Source organism: Cebidichthys violaceus, unplaced genomic scaffold, assembly GCF_023349555.1.
Source record: "Cebidichthys violaceus isolate CVI_PGR_0920_01 unplaced genomic scaffold, fCebVio1.0.p SCAF_3, whole genome shotgun sequence".
Classification (NCBI taxonomy): domain Eukaryota; kingdom Metazoa; phylum Chordata; class Actinopteri; order Perciformes; family Stichaeidae; genus Cebidichthys; species Cebidichthys violaceus.
The window spans coordinates 5,021,463-5,048,879 of NW_027176483.1; the positions used below are offsets into that span (position 1 = coordinate 5,021,463).

General features: G+C 42.6%; 1 protein-coding gene across 2 annotated transcripts; it reads right to left on the minus strand.

Annotated features, from left to right (window-relative positions):
• Window positions 1-487: 487 nt before the first annotated feature.
• LOC137881139 (transcriptional enhancer factor TEF-3-like) lies at window positions 488-26,796 on the minus strand. 2 transcript variants are annotated; one of them, XM_068722921.1, is made up of 11 exons: window positions 26,714-26,796; window positions 14,874-14,938; window positions 13,662-13,724; window positions 12,160-12,294; window positions 11,551-11,594; window positions 11,220-11,281; window positions 10,894-11,024; window positions 10,011-10,184; window positions 4,724-4,864; window positions 3,494-3,646; window positions 488-1,591 (listed from the first exon to the last, which is right to left on the minus strand). In XM_068722921.1, exons 1-11 carry the CDS (start codon window positions 26,718-26,720, stop codon window positions 1,478-1,480), a joined length of 1,089 nt encoding a protein of 362 aa, XP_068579022.1. In that variant the 5' UTR covers window positions 26,721-26,796; the 3' UTR covers window positions 488-1,477. The 2 variants fall into 2 exon arrangements, with proteins under 2 accessions (XP_068579022.1, XP_068579021.1); XM_068722920.1 differs by having other exon boundaries at window positions 13,653-13,724.
• Between the last annotated feature and the right edge of the window lie 621 nt (window positions 26,797-27,417).

Here is a 27,417-nt window from a genome sequence, read left to right on the forward strand (position 1 = left end):
GGAAAGACACAGCCAATTAAATATCTCAAAGAGAAAGCAAAATGTTTTTACAAAGACACAATTAGTGATGAAATGCTGATTTATCGAGGAGTTTTAATCACCAGCCATTTTGGTAAGGTATCAACTGACATTTTTGTTTGATAAATAACTAAAACAGTTAAACATGTTCTTACTCCAGCCTCTCGAATCGTCTTTTATTATCACTGTAAAAGGAATATCTTTAGGTTTTGGACTGTTCAGACAGAACAAGCAACTTTAAGTTATCACCTTTGGCTCTGGGAACTTGCAATGGGCATTTCTCTTCTTTTCTAAATAGTATAGTCTAACAATTTATCAAAAATTCTAAATAATCAACAGATGAATTAGTACAGACAATAATTGTAAGTTGGAGCTACTCACCTTTTAGGTTTCTGATGTCTTCCTTGAGCTGAAGCGCCCCCATCTGCCATTAGTTCTAATGTTTTGCAGCTGCAAGCAGCTCCTTCATATCTGCATTGCATTGTGGGACCTTACTGCCCATCAACAACACATTCAACAATAAAGTGAATTCCATATGTGTGCAGAAATCTCTGAAGATATTTACATTTGTCATCTCTGAAGCACAAAAAAAAACAATGCAAAAAAAAAAATGAATGCAAAAAAACTCGGCAACAGAGGAGTTATGTAAGAAACACTTGTATTTTCATCTGACACTTCAGGGCAACTTACAGTTACAGTCAACCTCTGTAATCAGCTTACAGATCTAAGTCTGGTTCAAGTTAGCAGTGTTATTATGTGCCTTTTGTTGTAGTCAGATAATTCTCATCAAAAACAGTAAGACAATACAAGAGACATTAAACATTAAACATCAAACAAAGTAAATGCAGGAGGTCTTTTAAATCATTTTAGCCTCCTATCTTCATACCTCTGGTTAGAGATGGATGTGGCACTGTACATCATTTCTAAAACAACACAAACTATCGGCACAAAAACAGTGATATTTTATGGATGTGCAAAGGAGGGATTCTCGGTCTACTTATATTATTTTTACCCATTGTTATTTTATATTTAAGTCACTAGGTGGCACCCTGAGGCAGCCAAACTCCTCTGTAGCAAGCATCCCCTGCACATGCATTGAAATCAAAAACAAGCACTAGTAAAATGAGATGAAAAACACCACCAATGACAACTTTCTCATGCAGGTCTTGTTTGGCTCCTTTGGTATAGAGACCACAGCGCATCATGGTCCTCTTCTATTTATTTTTTTATAATTTGCCACTTTTCACACAAAGCCTGTTTCAGCTTCCACAATCCCAAATCCACCTCTTCCTCAGCAGTAATAGTGTTCCTGGCAGAGCCAGCGTTTCTCTGGGCTTCTGACCGACTTGTATGGTTTCAGCTTTAAGCTTACGGAGGGAGTAGTCCATTGTTTAGTGTTGTTGCTCACTGAGGTGCTACAATGGGCCTAGAGCAGGTAAGTTCCAACTGTGAGACTTTGTCAGTCTTTGACTAGCCTGTAAATATGATGCTGTGCGCCGTGCTCACTGGTGGACACCTCGAAGACGTAGGCTATGCACAGGAGGGTTTCCAGTGTGTCCCTGTTAGTCACCACCTGTGGACAAAGAAGACACAAAAAGGTACTGCTCAGTCAAACTGTGGGGAGTAAAAACCCACCTTGGGTACCCGTATTTTTTTTATTTGAATGTGTTCACATTCTTCTAGTTTGCAGAGAAGCATGTGGTCCATTGTGCCTTTGAGAATATATAAACAATCATTCTGAAATTTGTTTTTTTTCTAAGTATATTTATATAAAAAATAGGTTTGGATACACAAAGAGAATGTAGCCACTGTGTTTGTTGTTTTGGTAGAGCCATGGCTTTACAATGCAGTGCTAAAGCTTATGAAGTATGGTTAGACATGCCTTTAATTGTTTTCTAATTAAACAAATAATCACAAGCAGAAACAGTTCGTTCATTAAACTCAAATCTAATGAGAGCAGCATATGATTCAGTTTCTTTCTCTCAAACACAATTTATCTGCTTCTTCACAGTAGCTCGTCACCACTCACTACATCATATAACACACTACTAACTAATAATAAATAACAAATGATGCATGACCTCTGGTCAAAATGTCCTGCTCTTCTATGCGCAAGGCTAATTTGTATCTGCACACACATCAGGGAGGAGTGTGGCGACGCAACAAGCGCAGAACCAGCACACAACTTCATCAATTCATCACGCGTTGCATTGAACACGGCACTTACACGAGGCATATCGATCCATTGTGCTCAGCCTTGCCAAGTGGAATCTGTGAGTGCGCCCATCTGTTGTCTTTATGTATGCGCATGTCTGTATGTGTGTGTGTGTGTGTGTGTGTGTGTGTGTGTGCACATCTGTTTATGAGCCGTTCACGGTTATTACGAGCTAAATCAGCCCATTGAGAAACCTAATGACATGCTGCCATTTAGTCGTCAGTGTGGGCTCAATATGGTCATTGTCCCTTGCCCAGAAGGAATGCAGCCGCCAATGGAAGGAACACCGATGTCTTTGAGCGCTGGTGTTGAGGACCACTTTGTTACTATGGTGATGCACTCTAGTCTATTCACTTCCCTACTCCCCTCTGTTCGCTCTCCAAGGAGCACACCGACTCATTCAGAAAAGTCCAACTTACAGTAGAATGGTTGAAATATTTCAACTCAAGAAACTATAAAAAACGCTGTTCATAGGCATAGTGACAAAATTCCACCAGCTGTCTGTCAAGGTTACCCCATCGGAAGTATTCCATATTCCTTTAGAGAGCGGGTTTAAAGAGCAGGTTCTCTGTTTCACACCGTTTACGACAGTGGGATGGCTGCAAAAAGCACTTTGAAATTGAAAGGAAGTATTGAACGTCCCTGTGGTCCTATATGCTTTATCTCCTCAGAATGGTATGAATAGAGCTATATAAATTATGGACAACAGAGCTAATACATTCTGCTAACAGTGAATGGGATGGGAAGAACCAGAAAACTTGCCGTTATTCCAACTTTGGAGTGTTCACACATTTTTCCAAGATGGTTACACCACTGCTAAGCTTGTGGTCAGACAAGTTAAATAACCTAAATTGGCTTCTGTGTTGCGTTACATTATTGTAATTGCTCGTAAACAAGTGACACAAATAAACAGTGTATGAATTAGGTGGTTTGATTCTATTACAGTTAATGTTAGATTTTATTTTGATGCAACTTTAACTGCAGTTTGTTGACATTTCTGAGGTTCTTTTCTACAGTGGGGAAGTATCATCGCTGTCAGGAATTCCTGATATCTCAGATTTGAAATTACTAGTCAGAGGCCGACGTGAATTTAGAGTCTGTATTTGTGACAACACGGCTCAAAAACAGATGTCCGGCATACAGCCCCTGTAAAACCACAAGTTGTTGTTTTTGTATATTTTCCAAACTATCACTATGAGTAATCCCCAGCGTTGACCCTTTTAGGCTACAGTTTATCCCTGGTTGCTATGGGTAGGATACCTGTAGGATGGTGAAGTTCTCCAGTACGCTGTTCATCATGTACTTCTCCGGCAGGTGTTTAAGCTTGTGGATAAAGTTGATCATATATTCACATAAAGGGGAACGGTGGATTCGAAACACGTAGCGTCCATTCTCAAAACGTGCATACTCCGTCTGGAAAAAACAAATACAATTCACAATCAAAGCCTGCAGTCCAATATATGAGGACATATACCATGTGCAAAGAGAACCCATTAAAAGGACAAAATGGGAAATCTATTGTAAAACAATAGGGATACATATTCCACTGAAATGCAATTGGATACATTGAATGTGAACATCTATGTGATAAGCTGTAATATAATATACTTAATGCAGCATATGGCATGCCAGATATGACAATAAACATATTTCTTGTGACAACAGTAATCAAATCATGAAGCCATTAAATATCATCATGTGGTCTACTGAGGCAGATGGCTCTACCTAGGGATGTGTGTGTATGTGTTTATATTGTACAATCCATCAGAAGCAGGTGGGGGCAGGGCCACTATTGTGTCTAGTTAACGGGAAGCATAACAGTTAGTCATGCTGGGGAGATTTGCTAATCACGTCAGTTTCCTGACCACAGATCAGTGGTAATTGACTGGAATCCATCTCCACCAGAAGCAGTTATTCACTCCTCTGGGCGATAATGGTGGTTTTTGACTTGGTCATGACCTCTTAATGTTGAAATATTACGCAGCTATTGAGCAATCAGTGATGCAAACTTCTTTAACTGTAGCCACATACGGTGTTTAGTTTCCTATTGGTACTTGTAGGAGCTGTATTATCCCGGAAAGTTTGATTTTCCGCAAAATGTGAAGCACACAAAGTCAACCTGACACTGACAATGCATGCTACTGCCTTTGTACGCACACTATAATGAGACTGGTCACTGTGCCTGCCTTAAAAAAAGCAGTCTAATTAAAGCATTTGATATGCTGCGTTTTCTGTATTTATAACCAATTAATCCAACTTGAAATCAAATATAGATGAGACCCGAAACCCAAAATGAGCTCTATCGAAAGCACTATCTTGTTACTGCCTTCACATTTAAAATATTCTTTATGAAAATATTATAGTTTGTCATCTACACTGTAACTTTAAATTAGTAATGTTTCATAATAAATCCAGGGTAAGTGCCTGTTATAGAGGCATAAATTAAGTTTACAAAATATGCTTGATAACCCCCCAGTGTCCTTCTCTTACCTCCACTTTCTCCACCACCTGCTTGCCAAAGGAGCAGACTTTGGTGGATGAGGTGATAATCATGTTCTCAGAGCTCTCATACTGACTGGAAACACCATAGAAGAAGCTGCTGTCGTCCTGCAGGTTTATACTGAGGTCCGCCTAGAGGGACGAAACAGATCACATGTCAGGATCAACTAATACCAATACGCACCTGTCAGTCTGACTCAAAAGGAACCATGATTGCAGCCTGGCGGTGTATGTGGGCACGTATGAGGACTTACTGTCCTTATTTACCTGGAGACATTTGTGCTACTCTACACACTAGCCTGCTCCACACTGAGCATCTAAAACCTCAAGGATGTGAAGGCCTTGATCCATAATCTATAACAAAATATCAGGTTCTACTTTCGGGCTCACAGATGTGGATATTAAGGTGTCATGTGTGTCAGTCCGACAAAGACACGTCACCAAGAGTGTAACAGCTCAACAAAGCTTGAGGGTGATTCTCTGCAAAGCCAAGAGGCATCTACTGGCCACATCCTTGTTGACCCAGTATAGCGCCGTCAAATCCAGCCTCTAGATTCACAAGATGCTGTGCATCTCTTTGTGTGCACGTCTTGCAAGACAAAAATAAAGAAGATTTTTTTAGATATTCACAGTCAAGTTGAAATGAAAAATACCCTTTTAAACCCTTAAAAGTTGACATCCACAGTCATATTTTGCACATATTTAATAATATATGCAAAGAAATTGTTTCTTCGTATATTTATATCAAAATTCAATAACTGTTTCTTCCTGTAAAACAGAAAACATGATGTGTGCTTACGTAAGCTATAGCATCAATCAATTTCAACCAAGAACACCATGACATCTATCCGTGAATCAATATGCAACTTTCAGTGACAAGGGAGGTGTGTGAGGAGCCACAGCCCTCTGTAGCTCCGTAAACATGGGGGGGTGTAACCACTCGTATTTTATACCTCAGTTTGGCTGGAAAAATACGTAACAACGCATGGGAAGCAGAGCAGGCTGATACAAAATTGTATAAATGAAAGTACAAGATGTTTATATATGTCTGTGTTAGATATTGATACGGTACTGAGCTGATTGAAAGCTGGTCTGGTCAAGAAGAGTAGTGGGATTCATAATAACACGTCCATTTGACGTTTTTCTGTTCACAAGAGCTTAAGTTAGTTTTTTACATTTTTCATACTAAGTTTTAATCCTAAACATGATATTCAAATCCAGTCAACAAGATATGTCACGTCTGTTTTGTTGTATGTAGCTGAGCCACGACTGAAACTAATCAAATGACACTAGTGTACTCGACTTCCTTCGTCAAAATATGACCTCACAAGTTGAATTTAAAGGCATTGTAGAGTCAAGTTTCTTCATCCTCGTGTGGATGCAGATTCACCTATTGCTGATCCTTCCACTAGTTCAAGTTTGAATCGAGGCAAGTAGCACATAATCTGATTTTGGATCAGACTGAGGTGTCGTTTCCTCCGTCAGACAGCTGGGCTGTTTTACCTTTTCCCCTGTCGGGCTCTTGTCTCCTAATGGGCCATTGAGACACCGCTCAGCCTCCTCTCATGTCTTCATCACACCGTTCATCTTCATCCCTGGCTCATGTAATTCCTCTATTTGTCTTCATCCCTTGGGCCTAGTGACCCTCCCCAAACCGCCATTCCCTGCTTCCCTAACAGCCTGCGAGGGAATTCATCCAATTACAATCAGCAGCGTGCAATTGGCTGATTAGATCATGGTGGGCAGGCTGGCTGTGTAACAATTTAGCAGAGCCAGCTCAAATCGGATTCCCTCCGCACTTCAAAGGCGTGAGACAATCCGTTAGGACAGGGCCACGGGCGCTGAGAGGGTGAGGAGGAAGGTGGGGAGCGGGGCAGGGCAGCCAGCAGCCGACAGGGGGGTTTGCTGGAAATTCAATCTAGAATGCCATAGCTTTGGAGGTGGGCCAGCCGCCTGTCACCGTCACCATGCCAACCTGCGCCTCAGCAAACCCCCAAGTCATGACCTACCACGCGGTTGTCCCACTGCGGCTACATCAAATAGGCTCTTCCTGCCTTTGACAATGGCGTAAAACAAGATTATCGTATTTTCAGATGTGTCAAGGATTTCATTTTGCTTATTTTCATGGCCAAGAGCACGGTGTTCTTTTTCAGTGCGGGCTTTGAAATGACCAGCTGATTTGTAGCATTTCTATGTTTTGTAATGGATGCCTTGAGAACTGGAGGAGCCCCTTAGGATACGATAAGATGAACAGACTGAGAGGGGACAGTGTTATAAGCGTGCATATGTCACAACCGTTGACCCAACGAGGCTGTGACATGAAAAGAGCATTTCATTGATGAATGACTTGTTGCTTACATGGCACCCTGCCGTTTCTCCTGCCATATGTCTGCCATCCCCATGTCCCTATTTCTATCTTTTGCTGTTTTCTTTATGATATATGGCGTGGCTGCTCATCCCCTCCTTCCCCTCACTCCTGAATCAAATGCCACGGCTTGACCAGCTGCTCCTTCAAACGACTGGAGAAGACTTCTTCCAAAATGGTGTCACTCACCAATGTCTTTTATCTCTCCCCAATAAATAATGTGGCAGTCAAACATGCGGGAGGGGTCGTGTCATGCGTACAAAGCCACCTGGCGGCATGAGATTGCAAGGCAACACTTTGAACTTGACATTCACGGTCTTCGGCACTCTGAACCGCAGCAGTTCACGCTACATGAGGCTATATATCTGCTGTGCGAGTCACCGATGGCCCAACACATTTTTGACAAAGTGGATGATGGTCCACTTTATTTTACAATGTTGCACAGATCCACATCACTTCGGAAGGTTGCAGAGACCTACAACGACCTACTGTATCTTCTATTCAGAGCGCCATTTCATTTAAGACCTGCAAAAACACTGTGGTACTCAACGTAATTCCCATCTAGAGACTTCTCCTCAACATTGTGTGTCAGATCTGGACTCTGTTGTGGCAAGGGGCACGTTCATCTGATCACTGAACACCAGAGTGGGCCTAACATTGTTCACTGTGGTATTCTGTGGTGGCAACAGCTCATCCCTAGAGGCTGGATGTGTTTTGGGTCACCTGGTATGCACAACAGCTCTGCAGTACATGCCTCAGGTGCTACTGAAACAGCCCTGCCAGCGCCCCGGTATTAGAGCGGGAGGTTATAGTAGACGGAGAGCATGATAGGCACGATGCCTAACCTCGGACAACCTCTCAAGGCTCAGTCAGACCGCACTCGTCCTTTCTACTTCAAAACATGAGTTTATCTACGCCCAGACTTACCTCCACCCATAGTACAGAGGAACATTAATACTGTGCACCATACTGGCAGGTCCCCACAGTAGATGGTCCCAGAGACTGAACATTGACATTGATTGTGCAAATAAATATGGCAGCTTGTTCAATGGAAGGAGGAGATTTGTGCAGCAGGGCTGTAGTCGACACTCATTCATACAATTCTACCTGTTTGGGTCCTATTCTAGGTCTGTGCTTGTCGATGAATTTAGTGTGAGTGAGATCCTGTTTTGGCTTTCATTTGCTTTCATGTATGTGACAATAAAATAAAGTTTAATTTGGAGAATAGAACAAAGAGGCGAAAAATGGTTCATTTTGTTTTGTTACCCCACAAACCTATCCTTTGTTTTAAGATAGCATCTATCTTTAATGTTTATTTATTTTTACAATTCTATATGTCTTAATTGTACATTTTTCTATGTGCAAAAAGTCAAAATTTTACTTTTTTTACTTTGAACACCAAAGTGCCTGACATCCATTATTACCTCACCATCTCTTATCTGTGACGCTGCAAGACAAGAATTTTGCGGACAGGACTTACTAACCTGGAGGAGTTTCCAAGTACAGATAAGACGTTTTAAACCACAAGCAAAGGTTGTTATTTTCTCGCCTTTATTATAAAGGCTCATCAATCCGATGTGCGTGCACTGCAAACCACTTAGTAATCAAAATAGTGTGGCCACCAGAGTGACGTTTATTGTCTTATATTTTCTATCAATTATGTTTTGACTTCTTCTTTTGTTGAGCCAGTCTTTGTTTGGGGCAATCGGTGATTATGCTGTAAGTATTTAGTCAGGTGATCATATATCCCAGACATTATGATTGAAGTCTCCAATTAAGCTCTTCATATACAAGGAAGTAGCTCAGCAGCTCTAACTGTACAGTTTGTTCAGTGATTCTCTGACATACTTTGTGACAACATTACTTGGTAATCCCAGCACATTCATTTTAACAAGCAGAGATTCTAAAGTAAATGTACTTTTACTCTCTTATCATGCTTATCCCACGTATACACATATACACGTATGTGTAGAGAGAGGTGTCCAGGAGGTAAAGAGGGAGGGTTTGAAAGTGTGTACGTGCTGTGCATGACACAAATAGGAAAGGTCTTGTCCTGAGGTAAGGCAAGGTGGCCCGATCAGCTGAGATGCACAAAATGGACGCGTCCAATTACACTTGTACCCCCTTTCTGTGTCCGTCTCTCGCTCTGATCTCTTCTTTAATGCCCGTTTATAGGTTGTCAGTTTACATATTTTCTCTGTTTTCAATGATATCACACATTCTCCTCCATCTGTCATCATTCCTGAGTCTGCATCTTGTCTGTGCGTGCGTGTGTGTTTTGGGGGGGCTTATCTATAAATAAGTTTGGGGGGGGGGGTCTAATAGCGCCGAAACAGGTGCCTGGTCTCACATTTCTTCTGGTGAAAGATCAGACCTGCCACTCTCCCCAAGGCTGCTGTCACACACAATCACACACACACACACACACACACACCCCTCACAGTTATATACAAATACACCAACGCCTTATGCGTGTTGAGCAGCAATGCCTTCTTTGCCGGCATATAAACCAGCAATCAGGTCATGGGAGCTATGACTTTCCATTGAATCTGGCTTTAAGTCGCACTTAAGTTCCTTTAACTCCAATGCTTAAACTATCTCAACACAGTTGACACCGCCAAGCCATTATCAGCCAACAGGTGCTCCAAAACATTAACGAGAGCGTTCACTGTACTCTCACTTCCCCGCCATGACTCTGGGAGGATTATATGCTTTTAGGATGTATGAAACATACCACACACAGAGTATAGGACTGAGCTTTACATGAATGAAACGGGTATTACATTGAAATTAATGATTTATCCGCTGTAATTAATTGGAAACAAATTAAAGGGAATGAACAGAATGGGATTGGACTGATCTGAACTTGACAAAAAAAAAAGTTAAAAAAAAAAAAACACAAATATATTTTACCCAGAACTTGACGAGAAAGAAAGCGTTGTGTGGCCCTTTGTCGAACAGGTCCTTCAGGCCTCCTTTCTTCTCCGGGAACTTGTCGTAGATCTGTCTGATGTCCACAGACTCCAGATAGGCGTCGCTGTAGCTCGGGTTGGACTGGCCGATGTGCACAAACAGGTGCTTGTTGAACTGGGGAGACAAAAGTGCATAACAGGAGATGAACAGAGCCAAAAATGACAAGTGTCCAGTTTGCTAAATTGCCATCAACGCCAGGTGCAGTGTCGGGCGCTCCGGGTAACATCTGTTACTTTGGGCCTGCTGTTCCATTAAAACACATTTATTGTAAAATCCCATCACCTGTCTCAAGGGTCTCACCCTTTTCTTTCCACTCGTCCTATTCTTGAACATGTGATGTGCTGGTGTGTATTTCATTTTTGTGTTTATACAGATTATCCCGTGATCGTTGTGAGTTACTGTCACACCCTTACACACTAGGAACTACAAGTATTAAACCATAATATCCAGTCTTTCCCTAGAAATCTGTGACCTCAATTTATAGGTTTTATTTCAAACCGCTCTGTGCCAAAGTGCCAGAGTATTTTTCTAAGGGTGTGTAAAATATTGCCTTACATGGCAACACATACAATAAAAGATACAAAGTGTGAATCAGAACCAGAGTAGCGAAACAGTTATTGATTATATTATAAAACTTATTTCTTAATTGGAGTCTTGTTGCCACAAGCTGGCTCAAAAGCCCATTTTTGCAGATGATCAGGCACCTGTCAATAAGACTTCCTGATGGAGAAGAACTATAGTGATAGAAAATACATCGAGAAATGAACTTTTGTGTTGAGAGTAAAAAAACCTAACAAAGTTATTTCCCCTCTCGTCGACTCACATTCTCTGGGTCCTGAGGTTGCTCCAGGAAGGCGGAGAACTCCAGCATTCGCAACTTGGAGCTGGCAATACTTCTACCCTGCCAGGGCGGCGTACCGGGAGACATTGACAGCCCTGCTGTGCTTTCATAACCTGCGGACAAGAGGGCAGTGTGTAAATGTGCGGTTTGAGTGCGACAATGTTAAACCTTAAAAAGGAAATGCTGTGATATTTGCAGGTATTTCTCTGAGCTCTGTGCAAGCTCTTCATCACGAGCCGGGTTGTCTCGTCACTTTCCCCGCATGACAGCCGTCTGTCAACACAGCAGGGTGGAGAGAGAGCACCCACCTGTTATCGGGGTCGGGCCGGACGCTTGCATGGCGTAACTCTGCTGGGAGAAGGGCTTAATGCTGGAGAGACAGGACAGACAAGAGAGGGAGAGGCATGTTATGCACCGACTCGGCCTCATGACCCCTTCTCATGTACTAATTGGACCGCGTGACCTCTACAGACGCAGGGGGCAGAGTGGTATGCTGCATGTCAGACAGCTGAAGACTTTCCTTTATAATTGTACTGATATGTTTCATACTGAAATGTATCTGATGGTTATTAAGCTGATCACACTAGAAATCACTGATGGACACTGTAGCACTACAGAGTAGAAAGATGGACTACTCACTCTTCGTGGCCTCCCGGCTGTCCTGGAAGTGCCCCGTGCCAAAACTGTGAGGGATAAAAAAAAATAATAAGAACTATATTACACAGTTCCACCTTGAAACTAATTCTCACATGTGAATTGTGCATTCTGTTTTTCAAACCAGAAGCACAGAGCGGTTTCTTACAGAAAGAAAATCAAGCTTAAATGTGTCAAAAGAATGTATTTTTGACACTCAAATGAAATACTGTAAACACCTTTAAAGAAAATGTATTTATCTCCAAAGTAACAATCATAAGAGTTCTGAAGAAGACAAATCATCAGTGTACAAATTACAGGTTGATGAATCTAAAATTTGTGAAATTGTAAAAAAGGCGAAGAGTCTCAAATATTTAGAATTCAGAAAAACTGAATTTACAAAGAGTCTCAGGATAAAACTAACCAACACCCAGAGAAATAAATGGACATATTTCAGTAGAGCGGGTGATGAAAAATACTGTTAATTGGCCACAATTAGAAAACCACAGTCTTTGGGACGAAGTCAAAGGTATTTTTTCATCAGACGTGGCAACTGCTCCGCCTTTCTAGCTAATCTGAATAAGATGGCGTAGGGGACGCTGGTTAGGGACTCACCCCACCAGCAGTGGGATAAGCCTGCCTAGACAGGCCCTGGAGAGCCATCTTGTTCTGGAAAGCCGTGGGTGAGATGATCTGGGCCGAGGACATCGTGGCCATACTCTGCAGGGCCTTGTCTTTGGCAACCTGGTCCTATGGGGAGGGACAGAGAGCGAGACAAACAGACGGTTACCCAAAGGGAGAGCGCTCATCAGACTCCATTTAAGTCGGCGCCCCGCTTCCCCGGTAACACAAGCAGAGCCCTAAAAAGGGAAATGAAGCATCGAGGCCAGCTTGCATCATCGGTGAATCCCTGCCAGGCAGAGAACTGAAGAGAAGGTGATATTACAGTCAAGGGCCTTTGGGTCAAGAGTTAAGTTTATTGCTTTGGCAGGAGCAAGCCAGTGATGACAACTAGCTTCTGTTGGAGGTCACACTGGAAGACGAGGCAGGGAAAAGGCTGATATGTTTATACGCTAATAATTGCATCAAAACTTCTAAATGGCATTGAGTTTAAAATAGTGAGATAGCTACAAAATTGCCCTTCTTGTGCAATACTGTAAAGTGATACACGTCTTTTCAAATCCACTCCTTCAGCAGTTTCCAAACCACAGAGGACTACAAGCACTTGCCGCCCAGCCCTAATGGGCAAGGCCACACGGTGCATTCTTCTTCCCAGAACTGGCGAACACAAGGGCATAGCTGAAATATGGGGGGGGGGGGGGTACATGTGGTCGGCATCTCAGTTACACCAAAGACTTATTTAAAAAGGCCTGTCACAGAGGCCAACCCTGTGACCAGTGCCGGGCCCTGCCAGCTGAACCCTCATGGCTGCCATCCAAGGTGAGGGAGAGTCCAGTTGCCTGCTGCAACTGCGAGTATGCGGGTGTACGTGGACGAGTAATGTAAACTGAGAAAGTACTGGGGGGACAGGGATGTGTGAGCTCTCAGCGTACCACACAGGAAAACTTTTATTGAGGTACTTGTAATACTTGGAATGAATAATGCAGGGATTAATTTGCTTCCTGACAATTGCGTTTGGTTCATCTTGTTCATAATCGTGCACACTAAGCCTCAGGCAACCCTGAAATATGTTCACATTTCATCGAAATGTGTCAGCATGCCATTTAAAACCAGCATCAATTAGAGGGTGCAATTAAAATAGCCAATTTTTTGTACCTTAGTATTAATGGGATGTGAGTACATGGCAGCGCAGGGGGCAAAACCTGAAACTTCATTATAAGAGGGAATAATATGGAGTAATAACGTTTTAACCCTCTTTCCACCTGCTGCTGCTCAACTTAAATAAAATCAAATAACATTTTTTTTAAGAATGCAACATACTAATCACACTCCTCTGTGCAGGTCAGACACATGGAGATTACAATAAGTGATTTGATAAAATCCACATATCCTTAACTTTCCTCATACGTGCATTAAAAAACAAACACTCGTTAAATCTTCCACAAAACACTCAGTGAATATAAAAGAGCAGAAAGAGGTTGACTCACGTAGCGTACCTTCAGCTTCACCTGGATCTCCCTGGCCTTCCGTCGGGCTAGAACCTGGATGTGACTTGATACCTAAAGGAAAGACAACACAGCAGAGATGAGCATCGCATTTATGTGACATGTTTCGAGTAAAAACGGGTGTCTTAGTGGTCAACACTGTTGCCTTGAATGAGCAGGTTTTACCGGCCTCGTCAATGTGGTTAAAATTCCTTTGGTCCATGTGGACTCATCACAGCCAAATGTACCGTATGTGTTCCTTTCTTTTATTATTCAAGCATTTTTCCATCACCAAATGAATAAGCAAATATTATAAAGTCATTTAGCTGGGAATAGGATCTAAAAATGGCGTTGACTGTCTGATGGTTGGTCACACTTTGGTCTAAATAAAAATATTTAAATGAAATTTGCCTGAAATCCAAACATCTGAAATAACCTTGTTAGGCAAAAATGATAAATACTTGTTAAAGCAGCACCTTCAGGCCATGTGAGCCACACCACTTAAATACTGCTATGAAATATAAAAATAACAAAATATTACTGAACTGTTATTATTTTTTGTGTTATTTTGCCCTTCTCACAATTTTATATTACAAACTGGATTTACTATGCATTACACATACAGAGGAAAATACATGTGTTGCTCCATTACACTGACTCTTTTTATAAGAAGCTGTACTGCCACACAGCAGTCCGTCATTTAGTGTTGTTGGACCAGCAGGTGTCCCTCTATCCCTCCAACCTGTCCCGCCAGCCATTTCTAATCCTTCACTGCCCCCCCCCCCCCTCCTCAAATCTCCACACATCTCTTTTCATTCACACACTGAGTCTGCCAGGTGACTTAGCAGGGACCGCTACTCCCCACATCCATCACTGCCCATACATCAGCCCATCCATATCAGATGCCATAGTGAGGATAGAGTTCCAAATCCCTCGCCCGTCCCGCCTCAGTCTCCCATCACGATCCCCGTATTCCCCAGCTTCTTTACCCTTCTAACAAGCACCAGATCCAGGAGGTGGTGAAGAACCAACACCGACACATGATCCTATAGCATCTGTGCATTGGGCCCTGGCCCTAAATCAATCGTCATCTCTAGCCGAGATGGGGTGAGAAGCCGGGGGGGGGTACCCAGGGTGTCGGGGCATCACTCAGCAGCGGAGGCCTTTTTCTGGAAGGGTTCAAAAATAGGGGGCTGCTTCAAATGACATGTGCAGAGAACTTACCTGCTTTCTGGTCCGTGTCTTCCCTGTGCGAAGTTTGATGTACCGTGCAATCAACTCATTCCGTCCTGTAAGGGACCAGAAAACAAAAGCATTTTAGTATTTGGTATCATCAGTGCTTGAAGTGGGAAAAATGAAGTTCCAGTACTCCCCTTATTCACATGTCGGCTTGTGTATCAGCCAGTATCACCGAATCACACATTCTGAATTTCTACAGTGAATAAAAAGTTCTAACTCCCAACATGTCAAATAGCGGCGCTTGGTCAGTGCGCTTCAGTGTATTATTACACAGACACTTCAAGGCACCGTTAAGCGTTCGTATGAAATGTATCATTTCAACTAACTCATCCCTTGAAAGGGTCAAGCAAACACAGGACTTTCACCCAGGAGAAAGCTATGCATGTCCCGTGTGAATCCTAGTCAACATTAACTTATTTTACCTTGGTTTTGTTACGTAACTAGCGTACTCAGCCAACGCCAGTTACTTAACTTATTTTAACCCAAACCAGGACCTTTTCCTAAACCTTACCAAGTACTTTTGTCAGAATAAATAAAGTTTGATCTCATCTAATCCCATCACTCTAAAAAAATACAAAATCTAAATTACAAAACTAGAGAGTCTGATGGTCTGGGCTTGAAACTGAGGGGCTAATGAGGAGCATGTTCTTGGTGTGGAGGAATGAAAATGTTTAACGAAGCTAAATAATAAGTCATCAGTGAGCCTGCTCTGCATGCCTGAGGGAGGAATGAGGAAATGTATATCCACTGTATATTTCTGTGCAAATATTCGTGCAAATACCTGTATGCTGCAGTCATTGAAGTCACTGCATAATTAGGTAAATTGGCTGCTTAAACATTGTTCTTACTCATGTCTGCGTGTGCACATATTTGGAAGAGTTTGCATGCATGCACATACAGATGACATGCAAACACACGTGCCTAAAGCAAGACTCCAGGCTGTCACGTTTGTCAACGCTGAAAAACTGTAAGTATATCCTCAAGTATATACATCTGTCTGTGCGAGAGCTTGCATCAGCCTGAGCCTGACCCGCTGAGTGAGCACTGAGCTCGTATCTCTACGGTGAGTGTGCGCCTGCCCACTGCCGCCGCTGACAGACAGGTCACATTGGCAGAGCAGGTGGAGGCTGCAGCCATGCGATCCTTGGACCGGACTCGGGACAGACACGGCACAGGCCACGGACCAAAGGGGGCCCAGTCTGGTGAGGCAGCCAGGCAGCTGGTGTGTGTGTCAATGTTTATGGAATATGCCTTTACGCCTGCAGTAAATCTTGGGCTTGTTCCCCCCCCCCCCCCCCCCCCCCCTCACCCCTCCCCTCTCCATTTAGTGTCCGGTTACAGTTGAGGTTAACGGTCATGTGGCTTCTTTCAACCTCTTCTCCAAAACTAAACCTCCAGTTTAATGACTTAGAATCTAAGTCATTAAACTGGACAAACTGGTCTAAGTCTTAGATTGTTAAATACACACAGATACGTGTTTGCATAAGTATATAAGTAAGGGGTTGGGAGTGTAATTCATGAATAGAATAGTGCCATTTTGTAGTGAATGTAGTTTTGACAAGAAACGATATGGCATGGGGGAAGCTCTGTACTACTGTCATGCAAGTCTGTGCCATTTAAGATTATTATAAAAAGGAATACACACACTTTTGCAAACATAGTGGTAAAACAATAAGTCATTTCCGACCCTGGATAAGCGGAAGATGATGGATGGATGGATGAATGGATGTATTCACTGACGGATAATTAAATCAGAATTACTTCCAGGAATAACTTAAGTCTTTACAGTGTGGAATTTAGGGGAATTTATTGGCAAAAATGGAATATAACATAATTAAGTATTTTTTCTTTAGTGTATAATTTCAAATAATAACTTGAAAACACAAAATGTATTACTCATAACTAAAAACAATTGTTAGTTATATAGAAAACAGCAACTTTACAAACCTAATAAAAGGGAGGACACACACACACACACACACACACACACACACATGATCAGTTACAGGGTGACTCACACAACTCTTGCTCTCAAAGGAGATGTCAATATGCTCTCACACAGGTCCACAAACACACACGAGTTTGCACCACCTCTTAAACACAGTCATTTTTCCCTTGGCACCACATCTCCATGCGAATTAACACACAGATCAGTCACGACACACAACCTGGTACAAACCCGTCAGACCTTCCCTTACATAGTGACGCTTGAGTCAGACCTCACAACGCTTCGTAAACCGGCCAATCAGGCGACACCAAATGGTGAAAAGAGGAAACCTGAAACTTGGATGAACCCCCATAAGAAATTTTGTCAGCCAATAAAAGTGATCAGATTTTTTCGCGGAACGCAAGACACCCGTTTCTTCCCGGTGCTCATGTGAACCGCAGTTTGCTCGGACATGAGCGTCCACGTAATGCTTTTTGAAGACATTTGAGTTTTATTGCGAAGTCATTACAGAACCAGCTTAGGCTGCCAGTTTGTATACCCAGCAGGGGTTAATCTACCAGCCAGAAGTCGAGCTCTAGGGTCCAACTTTCTAAGGCTACAAAGAATACGAGAGGACTTACCAAATAAAATGCATGTGATTGCTGAGCACTGAGGCTGATCGCCACGATTTCTGGATGACTCTCTAATCTTAAGAAAACCTACTTACATGATAGCTTCCCATATTTTGTTGGTACTGTAAGTTTATTTTGGATGGAGGCTTTGTAAATATTAAATCAGTATTATTTAAAGGATAATTTAGGCTTCATAGTTTGGGGTATCGTTTCCATTGTACTCACCACAGTAATTACTGAGATCTGGAAACAAAGGAAGTATAAAACTGTATTCCTTTGAAAATATTACTATGATAGTAATGAGAGCATGACCAAGTTGTAATACATTTTAATAATCCATTCAGTTAGCTGCAAGTAGCGTCAACACTTATTGTCCCTTTATACCTAATAAAAATGTTTAGGTGGGCTTCAGCACCGGTCCCTATGGTGGGGACCACATCTTTTAGAAATCAAGGGAAATTATCCCCCAAAAAAAGCTGTGTTCAAGAACAGCCTGCAGTATAACGGTGCCACTGTGTTATTGTTTGTTTTTTACCATGACTCCATGGAAAGCAATATTGATAATGAGTGGATTATCCTGGTTGAATAAAGCAAATTGAATTAACACTTTTAATGTTAATATTTTAACACTTGTAAAATTTGGACTTTATCATCAACCAAGTTACATTAGCAACAAATCAGTATCAAACACATTGATTATACAACAACAGAGTGACACTATCTGTGAACGAACCGGTGCTGGTTTGGAGAGCAGAAGAGGAAAGAGTGGTCCTTATAAAGTTCCAGGACCCTGAAACACACACACACACACACACACACACACACACACACACACACACACACACTACCCAGCCGTAGAACTGCCTTTGTGTGAGGCTTTTGTGGACTAAACCACTCTCTCAAATGCCGTCTACTCCAGTTTATACACACAGTCGCACACTAGACACAGACTCACACATTTCAGCCCGAGTCGCAGCATTCATTCTGTCTCAATCTTATTTTCCTTTCAGAGCTGTAACTCCTCAACCGTTTAGTGTTTATCGGGAGGTGCACTCGCCAGACGATTGTTTGAGCCCCTAAATGCATATTTCTTTAATTCCCCAGGGATTAAGAAAGTGTTCCACATTTCCTCGCAATCAAACTCTTTAAAAGACGAACAGAGAGCTTTGTCAAAGTTCCCACAGTACTTGACCTAAAATGAACATTAAGTTGCCTCTATCGAGTTCCTCACGTTACAGCAGCAAGTTCTTTCAGTCCCCAGCAATTTATCTTTTGGAAACTTCACACAGTGTACAGTAAGATGTACATTGTGTATCCAATCCAATAGGGATTTTCAAAATAGCAGACACAGATGCGTGAGCATGTCTCCCCAGATGAATACAAACTTTTCTTGAATTCAGAAAACCAGACCATCATTTTACTTTGGGAGCCAGACACTTTTGAAACTCCAATTTTATATTGGTCAACTTTAAAACCACAGAAAGTCAAGTTAGTCAAGGTTTTCCTTTTCAAGAACAATGATTTCAAAATGTATTCTACCACCAACAGAGCAAAAGGTCAAACTGCTTTATCAATAGGACGGTATCCCCATTCAAAATTAGCCAGGTATCTACTGCAAGCATGTAAACAACAGCGTCATTAATGGACTGTCAAAGAGGCTTCGCTTCATGTTCTCGTATCAGATGCCCTGCCACTCCTAGTGTGAGTGCTTGGGGAAGGGCCCCATCGAAAATACCCTCCAACACATCCATGAGATCAGAGAGGGGACTCAGTCACACAGCGATGAGATCATGATATCCAATGGGAGCAGCACAGACAGGAAACTTGTGCCAGCCAAGGCTGCAGGAAAGTCAGTCGGAACATTATACCATCGTCCAGTGGTCCACAGTTTGATGTTGTTTATTACACTGCCCGCAGTCACAGACTTGTCTGGGGGAAATCTGATTCTGGAAACATTTCTTAAGGGCATGAAAGGTGGCCGACTGCAGCAGCAGCAGCAAAGTCGGAGAGATACAAAATCCAAGGGATACTGCTGGATTGTGCAATTTAGAAAAACATTATAATTTATGATTTTTAAAAGGGAATATTTCTGTTGCTGCTGCTAGATGTTTGAACCATAGAAGTATCAGAAGAACTTCTGCCAAATTTACACATCATGGTACGAACGTCTCTCTTTGATTTTTCTTGGTACCAACAACCCTGCAGACCACTGATTGGTCAGAGAGTATGGTCACTAGCGCGACACCGGACTTCCTGTACAAGCCCACAACTTTTAAACAGCCATGCCACCGTTATCAACGAGCGCAAACATTTTTATTCAGTCGACACGGATTTTGAAAAAAATCTGTAAAAATATATGACATTAACGTGCATGTTTGCTTACATGCAGACAGAGAAGTATGGTCAAGCCTGAAGGAAGTGAGGATACACAAGTTCATTTTGTTTCAAATAAAAACAACTTCTTATTTGAATGATGAGGAATGTGCCATTACTTAATTTACACCTTAATAGCCTTACACTTCAGTAAAAGTACCGGTTTTCCTTCTGGCTCTCCTCTCCTCCTTGTCCTCAGGCCTGTTGGTAGAGGTCAGGGAGAGGTGGACGGGGTTATTCAAGTCGGTTTGTAGTATCCCTTCCAAAGTCAACCTCCGGGCCTGGCAGGTCATAAATCTGCCCTTCTCTCTTTCTCTCTCTCTGTCTGTCTTCATCTCAGCCCAGAGCATTTTTTACATTCCTATGCTGACTGGTCCGTACCGGGTCCTGAATCTGCTGCTCCGACTTCACCCCATGCCCTGTTTGTGTGTGTAGAACAACCCCCTATGTACATAAACCAACCACAACACAGGGAATGATCAGTTCATCACCCTTTACCACATTTTCACAAATTAACCCTTAACAGTTTTTGACAAGATACAAAATACATATTTTACCTCCTTCCTGTAGCGCTATTTATCAATCTAGATAGTTTTTGAGATATCGGCCATAGAGATGTTTGCCTTCTCTCTGATATAATGGGACTATATGGAACTCGGCTTGTGGTGCTCAAAGCAAAAACTCAACAGCAACGTCTTTTTCCAAAAATCATGACCCGGTTACTGAAGATAACCCACAGACCTTGCTGTGAGCAGTTATTTTCTTTCCACCATGGGTCTTATATGAAACCGCTCACAACAAGGTGCATGTGCCTGTTGTGTGCATGTGTGCCTGTATGTCTAACTGTATACAAACTGCCATCCTCTCTGAAGACACATCTGCCAGCCATACCTTCCCTTCAACAGCACATATGCCCCAGCGTGTCTGCTCTGGAAAACAAAGGTCACATTTAGGCTGCAGGAATGTCTTGGATGGGTGTTATTTCCCTTCCGATAGAGCCTGGCCGCAGCCTGCTGAGCTCTCCAAAGACCTCAAACAAGCCTCGATGCCAGCAACGAGTCCAGAAAGACAACAGTATACAGCCTGAGATGCAGCAGACCTGCTGGTCCAGCATTAACAGAGCCACTAAGAATGGATCATTTAAAAATCAAAGACACAACACAAGCAGTAGTTTGAAGTCAAAGAGGCAGATGCACCTCAAACTCCAGTGATGTGTGTGCAATTACATACGTTTTCATTTTGGATCTTTTCTTTTAATATAAACTTATTTTTATCCAAATTAAAACCTTATAAGAAACCCTCAAACATAAACCAATGTTTTAATGTGAAGAATCAGAAAATGAGTCTTCAATTTATGGGATTGTTATATATTCTTTTCAAATTAGAAGAATACAATTGTCAAGTTATTATCCCAAAAATTTAAGTATTTTTGAATTCATTCAGATTTAAAAAAATAAAAATACAAAGCTGGAAACAATCTGCTCCACTAAGATGTCTGAGAAGTTTCCTGGAAACAAATATCTAATTTGGTACTAACTAGGTAAAAATAAATTGAGACGAGTGGTTAGTTAGAGTTATTAAATTGATTCATTTAAATTATTGCCTGGCTAGCATTAACCTGAATGATTTTAGCTCAACTGAACAAACAAAAATGTGCAATTTGTCTACAGGCAAACAATTCAGCACAGATACACTGAATCAGTCAAAGCTATAACAAAAATATTATATCAACTGTATATTGGAGCAGTTCCTTCACAGAAAGGCCTCCAGAAATCTGAAGCTGCTTTTTAAGTTAACACAACTAAAGCAGAAGCTTCAGCACATTTCACTTTTAATTAGTACCAAGTTAAATCGTTTGTTTCAGAACAATTTCAAGAAACTATGAGGAAATTGTAAGCAAATATCGGATTCATACAATAAAGAGTTACTTTCCCTCCTCCTATGCTCTTATGAGCTCCGAGGAAGCTGTGGTTTTTGCAAGCATGCATGACACCTGTGAGAGATAATCAGAGTCCTGCACTCATCCTCTTAGTAACTAGTTGCGCTGCTGTCCCGAGCCAAATCTGAAGTTTCCTCTTGATTTCTGACAAAGTATAGTATTTCTAGCAGGGGAGTCAATTTAACAGATGTCATGTTATATTAACACAACATGCCACAAGTGTCTTCGCAATTACAGAGATTTATGCAGAGGTAGTTTGCGCGAGGCTCGGCGTATTTCAATCGCATAGACAGATCAACAGATGTCCGACCCGTTCGGACCCTTCTACCTTTCACCTTGCTGATCCGAGATGTCTGGATAAAGTGACAGTGACAGCTCTGTTACGTGGCTACCACTGCTCACCATGCCCTATCGGTTACACTGCGAGACGCAGAGTGGACAAGTACGGGCAGACAGAGAGCGACTGAGATGGAGGGAGCAGAGATTCCAGGAGCTCATCGTCAGCAGGGGGTTTCCTCGAAAATCCTCCAGAGAGCATCAAGGCCCATGAGAGTCTGAAAATGAGCGTCAGGACTATATGCTAGGAGGTTCAGGTTCATCCTCTTGCTCATGTAAGGCTTGTGTGTCTCCCACCAGTGTGCCACAAACCACTTGTCTGCCATGCTAATGAAATAAAAGATATGATGGAAAGCATGTGTATGAATGATGCACAAGAATATTTCCACTTGACGGAGCAGTGCAGCAAGAAGAAGCACGGAGGGGCAACAGACCCTTCCCCACTTCTTCTAGGGGCTTCTACAAAAGGTCAACAGGTCAAAGTCACTGGTGAATTTCTCACTTTACTGCCAAAGTTTGAACCCGGGTGAGGACGCGCTGTTGCTTTCCTTTACATCACATTCTTAATGAGATTGACTTGAGGTCAAAACATATTTGCATCGCCTGACATAAACCAACAATGTTGCACAAGCGAAGCTTAGTGGGAATTCTTTGTTCTGCACTGACACAAAAATATGCCACTAGGGAAACATTGATGACTTCATCCTCTTCACTAAAACACACGTTTGCCTTCTTTTCTTTCTTTTTTTTTTTCACAGGAAGCAGGACCCATCCAAATGTGAGAAAAAGTGCTCCTCTCACAGATGTTAGGACATCAAGTGTGATGAAACCAAACAGCTGCATAAAACATGATGTGATGTAACATTCAAAGCTGCCAAATGAAAATGAGTCCAAAGACGTCATAAAATAAAACAATTACAGAAGCACATATTTCATATGGTAGCAGTAAATAAAGAGGGAAGATAATCACATGTCCAGTGCCACATTCTTCTAGTGAGAGTTGTCAGCATATTGGTTTCCACTGCACTACAAGTTTGGGACTGTTTTTCCATTATTGCAGCATGAGGCCTTCGCTCAGACCACAGGGCACGTCACTCGCTGAGAGCCACACAAGGCAGGAAATGTTTTCCTTGGCAGATGCATGTCGAATCACCACTGGAGCACAAAACCGCCACAATATCCATGACACCGTCCCTAATAAGCGAGCTAATAGGTCTGTTGAGCAACGGGCGCAAGGGCCAGAGCTATGCACAGCATTATGGGAAAGAAATTTGGTGAATGCACCCGGAATATGGGCTAAAAACATTCCATTCAATTTAGGAATTTACAAGTGATAGAAGCACACATTCCCTCTGTTTCGCTGCTCGGTGACTCAGTATCATTGTTTAGTAAAGAATGGCGTTCATTCCGCTGAGTGGAATTTAACCTAAAATTCAGAGTATGTCGCTCTTGGCCAACCGTTATTTTGCTAGAAGTTTGTTTTGTCTATGTATCCACATTCAGCCCATGCAAGAAGACGAAATAACATTTATAAAACCATCAAGTCATGGCTTCATGTATGCCTTTAAAGATATTCTCAGCTGATATTTGATTTGGCTCCCGGATTTAAGACCACCCATCAGCGCTTTAACAACATTAACAACACTAAAGACCTTCAAAGTGGCTTTGCATTGATTGTGGTTGCTTGAATGACTTGAGTTGTTGGCCACTTGCGACCCCAGGGATGGTGATAAAAGGGGAGGACAGGAGAGCTGCAGGGGCTGTAAGCGAAGGGCTGCTTAGGGGAAACAGCGGGCCGTGCAGGGGATCACTCTTGCATCATTTCTCAAGTCATAAATCTGGATTTGCCGCGAGGCTGTCAGGCTGAGCTCAGAGAGCAGCTGGAGGTGAACTGAAAGGCAGACGGACACACTGACAGGAGTTGTTCACAAAGGACAAAGAGAGACAGGGAATCCGAAACAAAAGAGATATCAGAGTAAAAATCACAGAAATAACCGCATAGGAGGTACGCACAACCTCTACCTTTCTCACTGTAAAATACACACACACACACACACACACACACACACACACACTGGAGACAGGTGTGAGACTTCTGCGGCACCCCGAGGCCGTGCAAGACACCATTGCCCACCTTGGTGTTTATTTGTCCACCCGTCCTCCTCCCCTCCAGGCGCTCAAAGGGTAAACGTCTATTCTGGTTTAGGGTTACAGCCGAGCTGCCTTGAACCCCCCGGGCTCCAGAGTGCACATGCCATTCCTGGCGGGCCAACGCGCTCCCTGGCGCGCATCACCTCAGTGCTTGCCTTGCCAAATAAACCCACCATCACTACCTTTACCCATCCAGCCGCCCCCACCCCCATCCCTGAGACACAGAATGAGCCACCTGCCCCCCCCCCCCAACTATTATTACAGGCTTTATAAGGGTTTACATGTTGATCAGAGGATGGCCATGACCTCGATAGGTGGCTAAGCTAGGCTAGGCAAAGCCAACAGTTAAAGGAGCTGTCTGGCACAGTGACAGAACAAGGCGTTGACAGAGGCTGTCTGATAGCGCCGCTACCTCCGTCCGCCCGTTTTCCACCGAGCAGATCCACTATCAAACACACGGGCAGGAGGACGATGGAAAAGCCATCTGTTAGCAAAGATCTTTCAGCAAGATGTCGTAGAGTAATGTCACCTCACCTTCCCAACACCTGTTTGGCAATGACATTATCCAGAGATTCAATAAGGAAAGACCTGCAGTAAAGTTGTTGCCGCTCCAAACCTCAATTCACTATTTTAGGATTGGCTGGAAGGCAAAAAAAACACATCTCTTTCGAGGGAACCAACAAGGAATCAATTATCTGTGGCACAATAGCACGGACAGCGTGATACCAAGCAACAGTTAAGGCCACATAGCAAATAGATTACTTGAGACAACAACACACAAAGCTGGCATCCAAGCCATGCAATCACGACTGGGGAGGTTGAATTATCCCCATTCCTCTGAACCTGTTTAGGGTGAGTGATTTGGAGATAACTTTGGTAACAAGAATAGTGTAAAGTACACTTCACTATCACTGCCAAAAGACAATGCCACCCATGTCTGGCCCATATAACTCACTGTATGTTGATGAGGCTGACAAATCGTTCTTTAATGATTTACTTTTCATTGGGTTGTCATTTTTTCTGGATCTTTAAGGGCTGGATAGAAAAGCAGCTTTGCTTTTTTTTTTAGGTGAACACATTTTTCTGGACATGTCAGTACATTGTTTTTATTCTCAAAAATATAATCTTCTCTAAAGAAATTGAAGTCTGCATGAGAGGCACATTGTGTATGCATGTGTAGAAGACTGAGTGTGTGTGTGTGTGTGTGTGTGTGTGTGTGTGTGTGTGTGTGTGTGCGCGCCTGTTTCTGACACATCATGCCATCATGGCGTACACTTTGGGACCAAGTGGAGCTGACAGCTGTGCAAGAAACCAGAGTGATGTGAAACATGAAAACACAGTTGTGGTGGTGAATGCGTGTGTGGGTGAGAGTTTGTGAAACAAATTGACCATATGAAGTTTAGTCTATTGTGGGAAGTGTGCGGAAGCAAAATTATAGTCCGCAGATACGTTGCACTGTGGGTTTATTTACAGTAACGTTTGTATTTGAAGAGGTTAACAGCTTGTCTATTCACAGCCGGTAACTTCCTTTTCTTTTAAGTCCATCTGAAATAAATATTTCACCCCAAATTAATCTTTAACCACAATATATCAATGACACCTTAAACCTTATTACATATTCAGTTAAACAGACATTTTCCCACAGCTCTTGAAGTAGAAGGAACAGCTCCTTATGTCTCCTTGCTGAAGTGCATTGAAGAAAATTACGTTTATTATGTTTTATTATTATCTTCCCCAGGAGTGACTTTTGGCGCTGCTCAAAAACTGACATTCATAGAAAAGCCTGGTCTCATTCTGAACCAGAGCATCTCGGATATGTTACGATCCAATGAAGTTAGGCATGAAACGAGATGAACGAATCCCTGTTATCTTCACTGCAATATTGATTGTAAGGGAGCACAAAAGGGCCAATTGATAAAAATTCAACTCTGTTTGGAAGGAGAGAGGGAGACACACCAGGCAGATAAATGCACTCTACTGAGTGCACTTTGTTAGTTATTTATGGAATTATTTTCCATCCTCTAATCGTGGGCAATAATTGATTTCACCGCAAAAATTTGTTATTGTAGTTTGTGGTGTGTCCAGGCCGTTACAGCTTATTATAAAACCCATTACTATAACTGATCTATAATAAGATCATTCCAGATCCTGCCTCAGTTGTCCCATCTAATGAGGCACAGCCTGTTTTGCAAGTCACAAGTCAAGACCTAAAATATGTGTTTGGAGTCCTAAACAAGTCATTATGCGCCCATCACCCAATTGAATGAAGTTCTAAAACTTTTAAACAGTTAATTTTGTAAAATACACTGCGTCTAAAATGGACAGTGTGGTAAAAGAAAGAATTGAGCGTGGCTTTCTGGCTTGCTAAAGAGCATTATGCACATGAGCCGATCTTCAGGTATTGCGTTTATCATCCCATTCAAGAAGAAAAAGGCACATGATAGTATGACGATAGAGGTGGGCGTACCGTACATCTTGCCCTCATCAGAGAGGATGATCTTCCTGCGGCCACAGGGTGGGTAGATGGCCAGGGCCTCCTGGAAGCTCTGCTCGATGTCGGGGCTCCACACGCCCTCCGCATCGTTCTCCAGGGGTTTGTCGAGTGCGTCCCCCAGCTCCTCACTCCCACCCCTGGGGGAGGGAGCCGGCACCCACTCCGCAGACGTGGTGGGACCACGGAAAGGGGACCACGGAGCAGGGGGTGGAGGGTCTGGGTTGGGGGAGATGATGGGAGAAAGGGAGAGACTGCAGGGAGCGTGCCTGGCTGTATGAAATCCACAGATGTGATGATGGTCTGGATGTGGCAGGACAGTCCTGGGAAAGAAAGAACAGGATGATGAAATCGCCATGGTGCTGCGTGAAAATAGTTTTCCAGCCGTTCAGACGGCGCACTGTGCTTCAGTTTCTTCAGTGGTGATTGACAGGGTAATTTTTGCAGACCATGTAATCCTTCACATTAAATCAAACGTGAAAGCCACCAAAATCTGACTAAGAAGGTTTTCACACAAAGTACTCGAGTCTCTGAGAGCAGGTGAACACCTAGAAGCTACATTGAGGCCGTCATATGAAACAAGTACATGATCACATCAGCCCCACAGCTGCTAATCCTGATTTAGAAAAGGCATCTTGGATCATTAGGTTAGAGAAAACAAATAAAGTGGCACCTAGTGT